General features: G+C 33.3%; 2 protein-coding genes across 2 annotated transcripts; both read left to right on the top strand.

Annotated features, from left to right (window-relative positions):
* The first annotated feature begins 2964 nt into the window (after positions 1–2964).
* Positions 2965–5349, top strand: LOC25500948 (WRKY DNA-binding transcription factor 70). The gene is made up of 3 exons (XM_013589484.3): positions 2965–3327; positions 3612–3719; positions 4840–5349. Exons 1-3 carry the CDS (start codon positions 3020–3022, stop codon positions 5285–5287), a joined length of 864 nt encoding a protein of 287 aa, XP_013444938.1. The 5' UTR covers positions 2965–3019; the 3' UTR covers positions 5288–5349.
* Positions 5350–14108: 8759 nt separating this feature from the next.
* On the top strand, positions 14109–15385 carry LOC25479398 (uncharacterized). The gene is made up of 7 exons (XM_024774901.2): positions 14109–14125; positions 14216–14392; positions 14470–14574; positions 14667–14730; positions 14831–14926; positions 15027–15129; positions 15282–15385. Exons 2-6 carry the CDS (start codon positions 14220–14222, stop codon positions 15117–15119), a joined length of 531 nt encoding a protein of 176 aa, XP_024630669.2. The 5' UTR covers positions 14109–14125; positions 14216–14219; the 3' UTR covers positions 15120–15129; positions 15282–15385.
* Positions 15386–15827: the final 442 nt, after the last annotated feature.

Here is a 15827-nt window from a genome sequence, read left to right as displayed (position 1 = left end):
CATCCCATAGATAAAATAGCAGAAAGACGGGCACGTGTGTGCCCTTCTTTTCGCAAGTAAGGAATAAAAAAATGTACAAGTGTTTTGGAAATCTAGATCTGCTCCATTTAATCTTTCATCCCATAGATAAAATAGCGGAAAGACGGGCACGTGTGTGGCCGTCTTTTCGCAAGTAAGGAATAAAAAAATGTACAAGTGTTTTGAAAATCTGGATATGCTCCATTTAATCTTTCATCCCATAGATAAATGACATGTGGCAAAAAATAATAGAATGGCTAGGATTTTGTGATGCACAATAGTCCAAAATTGTGTGAAGTATCGTGTCCGACGTGTATTCGATACCGATAAACATTAATGTATGCATAATTTTTTTTATAAATTTAACAACCGAAATAGATCACTCAGAGAAAATGTTACACAAATTTAAAATCGTTTGATATGTCATTGAGATACCTCAAGATATATTTTTTTCAATAAAAACACATAAATTGTTATAATATACATATATTAAAATTAAAAAATTAAACATAAATGTGTTTTTTATAGATATTTTGGTCTTTAAATGTGTTTTTTTTTTTTTTTTTTTTTTTTTGCGTGAACCAGGTATCCTCTGCGGACAATTGGGAAGATTAATCTCTCGAGCCTTGTAAAATCGGAATGGGTTGCAAACTCTTCATACAAGTTTTAACATTATTGCATGTCCAATGTTGAATTCAAACCCTTAATCTTAGTTATGTTAAAAGAGACTCACGTCATCTCATATAAAATTACTAACCGTAATAATTTGACCCTCATATATATTCTTTCTAGTAAATTTAAGCTATAAAATTATTGACAAAATATATATTTGAGGATGTTTTTGTAACTTTGAGAAATTCATGTATTATGATGACAAGTACTTAACACATTTAACAACCCAAAATAATTATTTACCAGTATCCTTTTAGAACTCTGCATATGCTAATAATTGAAAGAGATATATGGTGTCCTCACTATTCAAAGTTTCGTCCCTAATATTTGTAGTGTGCCCTTCACTTTCGCCTCTTCAATAATATGCGAGGAAGAAAGATGGCAGCAACAACGAGCGGGAAGGAGAAGAGAGTGACACCGTGGTAGAATTTGTCTAATAACGAGAGATAGACACAGATGGTAGATTTTTTAGAATCCATTCAATAAAATATATAGATTAAATATGTTTTTGGTCCCTATAAAATTAGGAACTTCTAAGTTTAGTCTTTTACTTAATTTTAATAGATTTTTTTAGTTCTTAAAAAAAAAATTACTTTTAATTTTAGTCCCTATTACAACAAAGTTTGTTTAATTATCCTTAAACTCCTAAATTTTTGAATAATTTTTTTAAGACAAGTTTAGAACACTATGAGGAGGGATTAATAGTGCAATTTTTTTTTTTAAAAGACTAAAAAAACTATTAAAATCAAGTAAGAATTAAACTTAAAAAATCTCAATTTTATAGAGATCAAAAACATATTTAACCTAAATATACTACTGATATATTTTTTTTCTTTCTAAATTGAACAATGTAAATGAAGCAAAACCGAAGTTAACTTAAAACAAGTGGACAACTACCGTATTAGAATCGGTGTTTATAGCCAAGATCCGTACAAGCCGGAATTGAATGATAACATTGAGCTTTAACAATAATAAATTTAGTCAGATTCTCACATTGTTATTTTTTTTGAAAGGAGTCAGATTCACATGGTTGTTTCTTAATAATAACGTCATCAAATGACACAATCACGACGACATCATACTGTTAAGGATTATTTATTTATTTTTGAGAATTAAGATGAGTTATTCTTTTGAGTTTATTGATAGTCTAAAACAATTTTGCACATACAACTAATTAAAACATTTAAAATTGATACATCAATTAATGTTTTTAATTTAAGTGGTAATTCTGAATGTTTTGATTGATTTTATATACAAAATTATGCTGGATTGTCGACCCACCATCATTAAATTCTTATTTTTTTAATAAGATGATGAAAGATATTTATTATGTTTGGAATTTATCAATAGACATGACAATGAGACAGGGTGAGGAAGTGTTTTATCTTTCCCATCCTCATACTATACTCTCACATAATTACCCTTTGCTTTACCCATGCCTAATGGGGATGAGAAATTGAATCTCATCCTCACTCCCGACGAGTTTGTGTATCCCCGTCCCATTTCGTTTGGGTGTTCCCGTCCCATTTTCGCAGTGGACATTTTGTTTGATAAAAAAAAAGTATTTTACAATCACAGGGTGCAATGTTGTAATGCATTATCCAACAAAGAGATAATTACAATCAATGGCTACAGTGATGGAGAAGAGAGACTGAAGGTGTCAGATGTGTAAGGATAAGAGAGAGAACTCATAAATCGAGTGTCGTTTGATAGACCGAGACTCTGACAGTATGAGTGAAATAATTTAGGATTTGCGTTTCTCTTTATATAAAAAGGGTAATAAGTTGATTTTCTACATTCGGAACGAATTTGAGTATGAGTTCGGGGTTGGTACCTACATCCCATTACATGTCTCGTACCCGTGTTTCGAAATCGAGGAAAACCCAAATTCATACTCAAACCAGTCAAAACGGAGAAACCCATCAAATTGGGTTTGGTTCAGGCGAGTACCCGTGGGTACAAATTTTGTTTCCATGCCTATTTATCAAGTTGTAGATACTCTTCGGTCGTTGTTATAAACAAAATTTTACGTTTCAATTTATTTAATAATTGATATATCTTCTTTATATTATTTGCCACTTATTTAATAAATTTAAAAATTGAAATTTTGCTTATAATAATGAAGAAAGGAAGTATAATTTATAAAAAATAAAATAAAATGAAAAAATTAGTTGGAGGAAGATGGAAGGAAAGAGAATAATAATAGTATAAGATAAGATTACAATTTGCTAGGTTAGCTCCTATAAAATTAGATTAAAAGGAGATAGAGAAATAGAAACATGATATAGTAGGGAAAGTGTGAAAGAGAATTGAGTGTTATATAAAGAGAATGGAGGAGTATCACATAAAGGCAATGGAAGAGGTCATGAGAGGGTGTGAGTTTGCTGAGCAGCTTCAGCAATTACTGCTCAATAATAATACTAATAATTTGATGAAAACACCAACCTCAATATTTGTTCAACATCTTGTCAACAATGTCATCAACTCATTTAACAATACCATATTTCTCATGAGCAAAGGAAACCCTAGTGACCAAATTCAAAAGGAATTTTCTTCCATTGCTCCAGTAGTTAGATCTGTCGACTTCAAAGAAAATTGGAAGAAGACTTCTGCAACTAGAGGATGTAACAAAAGAAGGTAATAGCTTTTTGAATTATCTCTTTCTACATCAAATGTGATGAAAATTATTATACACTAATTATATTTGTTAATGATGCACGAAATAATATAACCGTGAAGTGTACAAGTTAGCATGACCCATAAATTTAATGCATATGCCCAAATTATTTAAGGTCCTTATACATATATTTTAAGCTGTGCATTTGTATAATTGAATGTGATTTGCTTAATGTAGTCTTCCATAATTAGTTTTTTAATGGATCATTGAAAATAATGGATTACATGTACTCATATCCATGCAGAAACATTACACAAACATGGGAGAAGGTGACACAAACTCCAACAGATGATGATGGGCATCAATGGAGAAAATATGGCAAAAAAAAGATCAACAATTCTCCATACTTAAGGTGAGAATTAATCATGGTCGAACAATATCATCATCACACTTTTAGCACACTTGTATTTATTGGTTAAAATCGTTCCACCAAATTTATGAGATTCATATAATCTGGTGTTTAGAGATTATGTTGTTATCTCTCCTCTGTTATTATTACTAAGACACTTTAATTTTTTTTTTTTTTTGTCTCTTTTTGCAAGACTCTTCTCAAATTTCAATTTCATCGCTTATTATGTTACATTGTTTTGCATTTTGTAATAAATATCTCTCTAATGAAAACATTAAATTGTTCTCTACTTAAGTGTAAATAAATAAATAAATAGATCAATATCAATTGTGAACAAATTTAATATTACAACCAACTTTTTTAATTTTAGTGAAATAAATCCTATATTTAGGAGTAGGTATGGAAAAATACTCGTATCTACGGGTAGCCGTCCAAACCCACCTCAACTTAACGGGTTTTTCTCGCTTTGATTGAGTTTGAGTTTTCCCTAATTTCAAAAAACGGATACATGATGAGTAACAAAATGTGGATATAGCTGGTACGCACACTGATATACAACATGCTAGCCTTTAAATGTCATCCATACTTTTGAGATATTTTTGAATTTTCAAATACTGTGAACATTTTCTTAGTTTGTGATTGACAAATACACATGGTATTTGGTAATTTTCCACCCCAAATGGATTATATTAATAGAAAAATTTCCACCCCAAATGGATTATATTAATAGAAAAATGGTGGAAATTAATTTCTGATAGTAGGTTAAGGTTTTGGAAAAAAATCTGTGCTCGAGGCGGGAATTAATTGGAAATACTTTTTTTTATTAAAAAAATTATTGCACTATGGAGATGGAGACTATGAGGAGATTCCTTGAAATTCGTCGGAGACGGAGTTCAATTTCTCACCCCCATCAAAAATCAGATAGGGTAACGTGTAACTATAATCAAAGACAAGGACGAGAAAGTTGAAACTTGTACCCGCTCCGCTCCATTGTGATTATTGACATGTCACATGCGTATTAAATATTGAATATTGTTTCCTTCCCTCTTTCATAATTTGTTTTCCCAATAATCCTTTTGGTTCTAAAATTTATTTTTTTCCCTATCCAATTTGATATATGCAGGAACTACTACAGGTGTACTCACAAGTTTGATCAAAGATGCCTAACAACCAAGCATGTGCATAGAATTCAACAAAAACCTCCCTTGTATAAGACAACCTATTATGGTCACCACACTTGTGGAAACTTGCCCAACCCTGACATCATACTTGATCCTAATGACACTTCTTCCTTGTTACTTAGCTTTAATAATACATTCCCAACTCCAACAAAACAAGAATGTCCCTTTTTGTCATCACCATCATCTTTTTCTTCAACACATTCAGAGGAGTATAACGATGAAGTTCCTTCATCAACCTTAGTGAATACTAACCTGCCTTGCTCTGATCTCACTTTACATAATTCTACACTTGAATATGGTCACAATGATATGATGCATGGTTTATTGTATGATACTGTTCAGTTTAATGATGATTTCTTTCAACCTTTTGATGGCTTCGTAGTGGAATAAGATGCTGCCACTATAGACAGTGATGCTCATTTAATTGGCTTTGATTTATTTAATTTATAGTTTATGACTTTGTAATTTCAAATTTAAAAATAATCATTTCTGTTATTTTAGTTGATAATAATTTCATCCTTCTAATCATATTTTTATTGTGTAATTTTTTTCCCTAGTGAAAAGACTGCTATATATAGTAGTAAAACATGATAATTATAAATAAAAATGTTATTATATTACATCTTCTTCCTAAATTATGAATGATATAGCTTGATCAGCTTCATCATTGTGGTAAATCAATTTCTCGAATCCATTTTCCATCCATGTACAAGAAACCAATCAAAGTAGTTTATAACTAAGTTCCTTAAATTAGGTAACTGCTAACTAAATAAACACATTTTTAGAAAACCTCTCTCCCTCTCCCCCTACCCCTACCCCTCCCCCTCTCCATCCCCACCCCCCTCCCTCTCTGTGTGTGTAGGGGTGGCAAAATGGGTATGATTCGTTGGACCAACCTGTTTAACCCGCCATTTCATATGGGTTGGGAATTGAAAGTCCACTCCATATAGTTGGCTCGCCAATTTAATACCATAATATAATCTTCATGATTTATAATACAGTTATTGGGGGTTTTCATGATCTATCTTGCAAGATAAGTCAATAAGCTCCATGACTTATGTTAGGAAACATGGCATCCATGGAAGGAACTACTACAAAATATAGATTTAACATCAAGGGGGTTTTAGTTTTCACATCAGCACGGAAAATAACTGAAGAGAAAGATACACAGTGTGAGTTTTTACATCAGTTGACATAAACACATGAAGGGAATTCCTAATAGCATATGGCATTTACATCAGTGGATAACTGAAATGAAGGGAAAAACACGCGGTGGCATTTTCGCAATTTGTGGGAAAACTTTGTCTATCTTTTTTCACATCAGGTGGTTAAAACTGCCTGAGGTAAAACAAATTTTCAACCTTATCCCTTCCTCACCGTAAAACACATCCATATGTTTTCCAAGCTGTCAAAAAAAAAAAAAAATCACTCAGTCAAAAAACAATCGAATCAGGAACCTCTTACCGTCCAAGTTCAATCGAATCCGTCCAAGCTCTCACCGTCGCTGCTCAATCGGAACCTCTCACCGTCGCTGCTCATCTCTCTCTCTCTCTCTCTCTCTCTCTCTCTCTCTCTCTCTCTCTCTCTCTCTCCGATGACTTTTCAATCGTGAAACCCCTTTGCTGTTAAAAAAAAAAAATCGTGAAGCCCTAACCTCTTTTCAAAATTGTGATGCTTAATTTGTAATTCTGTGTTTACTTGATCATGAATTTGTGTTTAATTGAGTTTAGAGTAAGTTCTTGCTGATATTATTGATTTCATAGTTTGGCTCCTGATTTTATTTATGGGTCTGAGTTGTTTGATTTATTTCTATCAAAATTGATATTTTCCCCCTTCTTAGAACTGAATTCTCACTCTTTTTATTTTTCTTCCTTTTGATAAACATGCAATGATTATTGACTAGAATGGCTAGTCTGGTCCAAATAACTGCAGTTGGGTTGGACTATCTTAGTGTCAGTCAATTTTGGTTGAAATTCTTTGAACATGTTCATAATTTAGTCAGTATAATTAGGCTGCAACATAAATTTCATATATGCCAACATTGCGGGTCTCAGATCCACAATGATGTTGCAAAATTCCCTGTATGGCAAAAATGCTAGCTCTTGATTCAGTTTTCTGTGGTAGTAGTTGTTCAATAACACGACTGCACGCACCTACATCATAATCATATAATGAAATACTTGTGGATCTTCAACTTTTAAATCAAATAGGAACTTCAATTAGATGTTAATTAATCTTTGGATTGCCATATCTAATAGTTACTTTAAGTAGATGTTAAAATCATGAACTCCAATTAGATATTAAAATCAAATAAGAACTTCAATTTGATGTTAACTAATCTTTCAATTTTAAAATCAAATGAGAATTTTTTTACAATATTGGCACCAATGACCAATTCATAACAGTCTTTGAGGGGATTTTGAACTCTTTACCTCTTTACCCGGAGGTAACAAGGCTAAGCTCGTACGATTGAGCAATCACCTCAAGTTTAAACCGACTTCTATTAAATGTTAATTAATGAAATTAAATTTAAAATAAGTTTGTTTAAAAAGGCCTAACTGAAATCTGTTCCAAATAGTCACCTAGATGTTATTAGTTAATATTTGGATTGCCATAACAAAAGTTTCAAGGTGAACGAAAGAAAAAAAAAAACCTGTTTTGCAACTTTTTCTGTAAAAGAAAATGGTATAATGGTATATTTCATTGATATGAAAGTAGGGAATATATACAAGGTTTCCTCCATGATTATAGGAGATAAAAAATGAAAACATAACTACAAGAAATAAATGGAAAGATATACAAGGATATCAGTCAACTTTAATTTGAATTCCAAATTACAGCAAATCCCTAAAACTAGTCAATTCAATTAATTCCAACATCCCCTCTTAAGTTGGTGCATGAATATCACACATACCCAACTTGTCAAGAGAACCAGCAAGAGTCCTGGAGGTTACTGCCTTAGTAAGCATATCAGCAAGTTGTTGTTATGATTTTACAAACGGAAATGCAATAATACCAGCTTCAATCTTTTCTTTGATGAAATGCCTATCAATTTCCACGTGTTTTGTGCGATCATGTTGGACAGGGTTATGAGCAATCTCTATGGTAGATTTATTGTCACAGTAAAGCTTCATTGCATCCTCTTGTTCACATCCAAGATCCTTTAAAAGGTTTTTAATCCATAGCAGTTCACATATTCCTACTGCCATCCCCCTGAATTCTGCTTCGGCACTTGATCTAGCAACTACTTGTTGTTTTTTACTCCTCCAAGTTACTAAATTTCCTCCCACAAAAGTTAAGTAGCCTGCAGTAGACTTTCTGTCATCCGCAGATCCGGCCCAATCAGCGTCGGTATAACCTTCGACTTTGAGGTGACCATGGTTTGAGAATAACAAACCTTTTCCTGGAGCAGATTTTAAGTACCTCAGTATTCGTTCAACCACATCCATATGCGGTTTTCTTGGGTCATGCATAAATTGGCTCACAACATTAACTGCATACGCTATGTCTGGCCTAGTATGAGACAAATAAATTAACTTCCCAACTAATCTTTGATATCTTTGACGATCCGTACTAGGCGCATCAGCACAACAAAAGTTTTTGTGATTTTGTTCTATGGGAGTTTCAATTGGTTTGCATCCAAGCATTCCTGTCTCAGTTAACAAATCTAACACATACTTTCTTTGAGAAAGAAAGATACCATGCTTGGACCTTGCAACTTCGATCCCCAAAAAATACTTTAGATCTCCAAGTTGCTTCATGTCAAAATTAGAAGCTAAATATCGTTGCAAGCTCGAAATTTCATTAGGATCATTTCCAGTCACAATCATATCATCAACATATCTTATCAATGCGGTGATCTTACCATGATTATGTTTAAGAAACAAGGTGTGATCAGAATTACTTTGTGTGTAACCAAAAAACTTCATAGACTTAGTAAACCTTCCAAACCAAGCTCTTGGTGACTGTTTTAATCCATATAAATATTTGAGCTTGCACACCATAGAAATATTTGAGTACCTTGGTATGCCAGGGGGTGGATCCATATACACTTCTTCTATTAAATCTCCATGTAAAAAGGCATTTTTTACATCAAATTGAAGTAGTGGCCAATCTTGATTTGCTGCTAATGATAGTAATATCCTCATTGTGTTGAGTTTTGCAACTGGTGCAAAAGTTTCTTCATAATCAACTCCATAGGATTGAGTGTAAACTTTTGCAACTAACCTCGCTTTAAACCTCTCAACACTTCCATCAGCCTTATGTTTGATAGTAAACACCCATCTACAACCTACAGTGCTCTTTCCGACCGGTAAGGAGACAAGTTCCCAAGTAGCATTTTTCTCCAATGCTTCCATTTTTGCTGTCATTGCCTGTGTCCATCTCGAATCTGCTAGAGCTTTCTGCAAGTTACTAGGTGTAGATGCAATGGATAATTGAGATGCATAATTAGCATATGACTTAGACAACTTTTGGAATGACACATAGTTATTTATAGGGTACTTTACCTTACAATTAGGGTCAGGTTCATACCTTATTGGAGGTTGTCCTCTGTTAGTACGAGGGGGAAGAGTGTAAGTGCTAACAACATGGTCAAAATTTAATGGACTAGAAGAAGAGTCATTATTTTCTATATTAGCGGAAACATAATTTTCTGTATCGGCAATAGAATGAATAGAAGCAATAGTTTCAGATGGTACCTCTGCAGAATTTTCTGAGGATTGGATCAGCAGTGGGCTTGAAGTTGAAGAGGAAATTATACTATCATCTTCGGTCATATTCTCATTTCCAATATCTTGATTCTCATCTTCAATATCTTGAATTTCATTTTGATTTTCTATTGGCATAGTATCAAATAACATGATTTCATGGATGCGTATTTCATGATTCTGCACCTCTACATCACTTCCCCTCTGGGGTGAAGAATGGAGTGTTTTAGAAAGAAAAAACAATTCATGTTCATGAAAGGTAACATCCATTGAAACAAAATATTTTTTTGAAGATGGATGATAAGCTTTATATCCCTTTTGAGTGGTGCTGTATCCCACAAAAACACATTTCATTGCTCTAGATTCTAATTTTGTTCTTTGGTGAGGATGTAAATGTACATATACGACACAACCAAAAATATGGGGTGGTAAATTATTGATAGAGTTAAGTGTGCAATGATTAGAAAGAACATCAATAGGTCTTCTAAAATTTAGCACCCTTGAGGGGACTCTATTAATAAGATAAACTGCAGAGCTTAAAGCTTCACCCCATAGATAAGAAGGAACATTACTCCCAATCAAGAGTGACCTAGTAATCTCCAAAAGGTGTCTATTTTTTCTTTCAGCTACTCCATTCTGCTGAGGGGTATTAGGACATGATGTTTGATGGAGAATACCAACTGATTTCATAAAAGTTGTCAATTTATTATTATGGTATTCTCCTCCATTATCAGACCTAACTATCTTGATTGGAGTTTTAAATTGTGTTGTTATCATTTTGTGAAAAACTTGAAAGACACTAAACAAATCACTTTTGTGTTTAAGAAAATATAACCAAGTCATTCTTGTACAATCATCCAAAAGGTCACAAACCACCTCATTCCATTATTTGTGGGAAAGGGGATGGTCCCCAAACATCTGAGTGAATAATTGAAAAAGGAGCATCAGCTCTACTATTATTTATAGGAAAAGAAACACGGTGGCTTTTTGCCATTACACAAGTTTCACATTTAAAATCAGAGATATCACAACGACTAAACAATGAAGGAAACAATCTCTTGAGATAGCTAAAAGATGGGTGTCCTAATCGCTTATGCCATTGCCAAATATCTTCTATATTTCTAACTTGTAATCCATCACTCATAGAGTGAACAAGAGCTTTTCCTTTGGGATGTTGAGAGTTACCTTCAAGATAGTATAATCCTTCTCTTTTTTTACCACTGCCAATCTTCTCCTTTGTATGAACATTCTGCAAAATACAATGTGTGGGAAAGAACACGACGACACAATTAAGGGACTCGGTTAGTTGGTTAACAGAGAGAAGATTGCAATTGAGAGAGGGAACAAAGAGAACATCATAAAGGGATAATGATGGTGAAATTGACACTGTACCAATATCCATAACATGGGAAGAAACACCATTAGCATTTATAATGACTCGAACATGACTATTAGAGGATAAATGTGTAAACATATATTTATTACAAGTCATATGATGAGTTGCACCAATATCAATTATCCATTCATTACCACAAGTAACAACAGAAAAACAACAAGCAGATTGAGATGTACCTGACTTAGCAACAAATCCAGAAGCACCGGTAGTATTGTTATTGAGAGCATCCTCCTTTTTCCCTATTGGGTGCCATTGAGGATAATTGTGTATCTTAAAACAAGTATCTGCGGTATGGTTGTTTCCATTACAGTGTGTACATTTGCGGTTTCCTTTATTGGAATTAAATGGCTTTTTCATAGCCATTGCAGCACCTTCACTTTGTGTTGTACAAAGCATGGCTTCTTGGCGATTCGCCTCAACACAGACATTTGCATACACAGTTTGTATACCTGGAAGTGGTATGGTTGCAAGAATTCGACCACGTACCCCATCCAAGTGTGAATCAAGTCCTGCTAGGAATATGTATACACGTTGCGCATTCAGTTTGTTGGTATATGTCTCAACATCTTTAGTGCACACCATGGTACAATCTTCAATCACATCAATTTCCTGCCACAGTTTCTGTAATTTTGCAAAGTAAGTAACAACGGATCCACCATCTTGTTTAATAGATATTACCTCACAATAAAGCTGATATGCCTTTGATGCATCTTGACTGACAGAGTAAGTCTCCTTGACCGATTCCCAGATCTTCTTGGCTGTAGGTAACCGGATGAAAAGCGACCTAGCATCTTTTGTCATTGCATCCAGAAGCCAAGACTTGACCAAACAATTCTCATCTTCCCAAGTTTCATATTCATCAGAGGTTTTTGTTGCAGGTGTGACCTTCTTTCCAGAGATGTAACCCCAATGTTTATGACCTCTGATCTTGTTTTCTGCATTTAGGGCCCATTCGGTATAGTTTGTGCCATCAAGACGTTCAGGTGTGAGGGATGAATACAGATCATGTGTATGTGGAGCATAATTTGATTTTTGAGCAGAATCTGATTTATCACCAGAATCTGATTTATCTGACCCATTCGCCATTTTCTTATTCAGAAGCTAATCTCCAATTCCTAGAAATGAGAGGTAATTGGAGTCGGCTCTGATACCATGTAAAAGAAAATGGTATAATGGTATATTTCATTGATATGAAAGTAGGGAATATATACAAGGTTTCCTCCATGATTATAGGAGATAAAAAATGAAAACATAACTACAAGAAATAAATGGAAAGATATACAAGGATATCAGTCAACTTTAATTTGAATTCCAAATTACAGCAAATCCCTAAAACTAGTCAATTCAATTAATTCCAACATTTCATGTTGTGATAATGGAAGATCATCATTGGTAGAATGATCTTCTTGCAGCAATGGATCTACCAAGTATTCAAGGAAAGCTCTGATTGCATCAACAGTTGGACACAGTTCTGATACATCCATGTTTGAATCTGATTTTCAAAAATCCAATAATTGTGTCTATAGTTTTAGTTGTCACATATAAGAAGAAAACAATGATATGAAAGAAATTATAAATTGAATACAAGCATCATATGGTCTTGGACAATAGTACATGCATGTTCTATAATCCCAAAAAACCAAGCAAAATGTAACAAAAAGTATACGTTTTCTTTTAGATTTTTGGAGTTGGAAAATGTTAGAATGGGTTAAAATAATGCCAGCTATAGAAGAACCAAAAATCAAGATTGTGAGAGGAGAGTAATCTCACTCTTCTTTCTTGTTGGTGATGTGCTCAAACTGAAACTGAAATCATCTCCTACCTTGTATTTATAATTTTTTTTTTTGAAGGATACCTTGTATATATAATAACTAGTGTGGTAATGCACATATGTATTATATTGCAATTATATTAGAAAATTTAAATGTTTGTGATAAATATATGAATAAATTAAATATTGTGACTTTTTGACCAAACTTTTTTTTGGTCAAGCATTTTAGAATACATGCATGCTATTGTAATAAATGTAAATTGGATATATGAATTATGATATTCTGTTTAATTGGATTATTGTGAATTCTGTCCTGCTGTCAAAACAACTTTGCTGACCTTTTTTTGTTTTAGTGCGGAAGTTTGTGTGCCTGTCCGCTGCTTAACTAATATCGCCGTGTTTTTACCGGTTGTAGCTGTTTGGTTCCTTGTGTTCTTAGGTGTGTCTTACACCTCAGCTTAATAAATTATAGCAGTTTTTGCGTGTCATCTAAGAGATTTCTAGCTAGTAGTAATCTCGTACCTCCGCGTAAGTATTTACGTTGCTTAAGCACCAAGTTTTTTACTTGGTCAAACTCCAAGTCTTCTAAGTTCTAATAGTTATGTAGGCATCACAATTCTTTGATTCAACGTGTGTTCATTTTCAGTGCGTCATTATGGATCGTAGTTGGATGAAAGCTAATCGATTAAGTGAAGAGTTTGATAATGGAGTGATAGAATTTCTACAGTTTGCTGAACAAAATCTTCCAAACAAAGATGGACTTTTCCCGGCACCTTTGTTCCACAAGGACGTGACGATATCTTAACAAGGGCAATTGGGATAAAAGAGCATGGTGGTCGTGTCCGTGGTGTTGGACCAGGTTATACTCTGAGCAATTACTTTGGAAGGTCTTCACGTCTTACCCAAACCATAGATGTTAACCAGCATCTCTCACAACTTCAAACAAATCTCGAAAGAGAGATTAAAGAAAAATTTGATGCAGAGTTTGAACAAAAGATGACCGTTGAACGTGAGTTGATGCAACAAGCATTTCTGGATAAACTTAAGACTATGGGTTTCTCCCAAACCTTGCAAATAAATGAAGAAATTGAGCATAGTAGTCCTGAAAAAGTTGTTGTGCATGGAAGCACAAAAGGTTCTTGTACCGCTGCACAAGAAAACTACAAGGAGGACTTAACCATCGACAATGTTCAAAAATTGCTATGCATGGTTTGGAGAAGTGAAGAAGATATACGCATACCATTAGAACATGAGCCAAATACCGCAAGGTTTTTTATTCCAACAAAGTGTATTAGAGAGTTGTTGGTGGGTAATGCTTGGCTTGACTTGTCTATTCTACAACTGTGGTGCACGTAAGTACATTTTCTTTTTTACTATTATCAATATGGATTAGTAGTATATCCACAATTCAATATTTAAGTGTTAATTTTAAATTTGTCTAGGTGTATGCATCGTCTCTGTATCTCAAGAAATAGATCGAAAGTGTTTGGCATTTTGGACCCAGTATGCTTGGATTTTAATCCAACTGATCCTAGTACTAAATCTAAAGTTCAGGGACACATACAAACTAGGTTGCGTGATTTGAACAAAGTGTGTTACTTAGCACCATATCTATTTAAGTATATATTTAAATTAATATTTTTCTTATTTATCTTTGATAGCTTAAACCTTAATAATTGTTCTTCTACGTGTGCAAAGGACACTGGCAGTTAATAATTATTTGTCACAAGGGCAATAGTTTAGTTGTCCTTTGTTCAATGCACCGAGATCTTAATGAAGGAATGATTAAGATTGTTTCAAAGTAAGTGTATATTTTACGTTGTATTTGATATATTACTTCCTACGACACTAAAATGTATAACTTTGATGATTTTTTTAATTTGGTTGACACAGAGCTTTAGAGGTTCATCAACTTGCTCAGGGCAATAGAAAGAAGGCTAAATGGTTTCGTCCCAAAGTAAGTATGGTGTAGATTCTGTCATTTTTTTACGTTAATAAATGATTTTTTTTTTATTATATGAACTAATCACTATATAAAAATGGCCATTCATTTGTAGCCAAGAAAGCAACCTAATGGCAATGATTGTGGATACTATGTGATGAAGAATATGCTAGATATCATCTCTGCTAATATTACTAAGTCTTGGATGGAGGTATTTTAATTTTATGATAACATGTTTATACTATATGTATTGCCAAATATAAATATATCCTTATTAATATTAATTACTTATATTAACCTACACATTGTAGGTATTCAATGATCCAACGACATTAACTGAAGATGACTTATATGATTTGCGAAACCAATGGGCAACTTGTTTTCTTGACTTGTATAACGCGTAGGATTTACATGGTATGTTTCAAAGCCAATCTCATAATTTGATATTTGTAGAGAGAGTAGAATTTTGAACGGACTTGTATCTGTCTTAATGTGTGGTGGTTTTGGTGTGTCAAGTGCGTTTATGCAGTTGAGATAACTTTTTCAATTGATTTTGTTTTTTGTAGATGAAAATTGATTATGATGTGGCTGAGATGAGACATTGTCGGTGCTTACGACTGAGATGAAATGAGATGCTTTTTGCAGCTGAAGCTTAGCATATTTACAATGATGATTTTGCTGTGGATTTTTTTTTTATTTGAAATTTCTGCCTAAAGTTGTTTTATTGGATTATTTCTAGCTATATTGTATTCATATCCCTCTTTTATAGATTGAAATATTGGCGTGGAAAATAGAGGATTGATTATGTAATATCCAATTAGATAATATAACTTTTTTTTTTGCATTAAAATTATCCATAATTTGTTTTCATTTTGTTACTAAAAAAAAATAAAGAGCAGGTGTCAAGCTTATTTGATAAGCCATTTAAGAGAAATATTTACACCAAAAAAAAAATATATTATTTCACTACAGTGATTTTGAAAACTGATGTGAAATATACATATTTAACTTCAGTCGTAAATTTCAAAGTGGGTCTATTACAACAGTGGAAGCGGAACTGGTGTAGAAATTCAATATTTCACATCAGCCGCAACCTGATATGAAAGGGTGTG

This window comes from Medicago truncatula, chromosome 8 (genome assembly GCF_003473485.1).
Source record: "Medicago truncatula cultivar Jemalong A17 chromosome 8, MtrunA17r5.0-ANR, whole genome shotgun sequence".
Lineage (NCBI taxonomy): Eukaryota > Viridiplantae > Streptophyta > Magnoliopsida > Fabales > Fabaceae > Medicago > Medicago truncatula.
This window is presented reverse-complemented; position numbering and strand designations above follow the sequence as displayed.

What these genes read in the sequence shown, in the direction of transcription:
- LOC25500948 (XM_013589484.3), top strand. Translation starts at nt 3,020, where the DNA reads ATGGAGGAGTATCACATAAAGGCAATGGAAGAGGTCATGAGAGGGTGT. An exon ending in AGAGGATGTAACAAAAGAAG is followed by an intron (nt 3,328 to 3,611) that starts GTAATAGCTTTT and finishes ATATCCATGCAG; the next exon opens with AAACATTACACAAACATGGG. An exon ending in AACAATTCTCCATACTTAAG is followed by an intron (nt 3,720 to 4,839) that starts GTGAGAATTAAT and finishes TGATATATGCAG; the next exon opens with GAACTACTACAGGTGTACTC.
- LOC25479398 (XM_024774901.2), top strand. Translation starts at nt 14,220, where the DNA reads ATGCATCGTCTCTGTATCTCAAGAAATAGATCGAAAGTGTTTGGCATT. An exon ending in TTAGCACCATATCTATTTAA is followed by an intron (nt 14,393 to 14,469) that starts GTATATATTTAA and finishes CTACGTGTGCAA; the next exon opens with AGGACACTGGCAGTTAATAA. An exon ending in ATGATTAAGATTGTTTCAAA is followed by an intron (nt 14,575 to 14,666) that starts GTAAGTGTATAT and finishes TGGTTGACACAG; the next exon opens with AGCTTTAGAGGTTCATCAAC.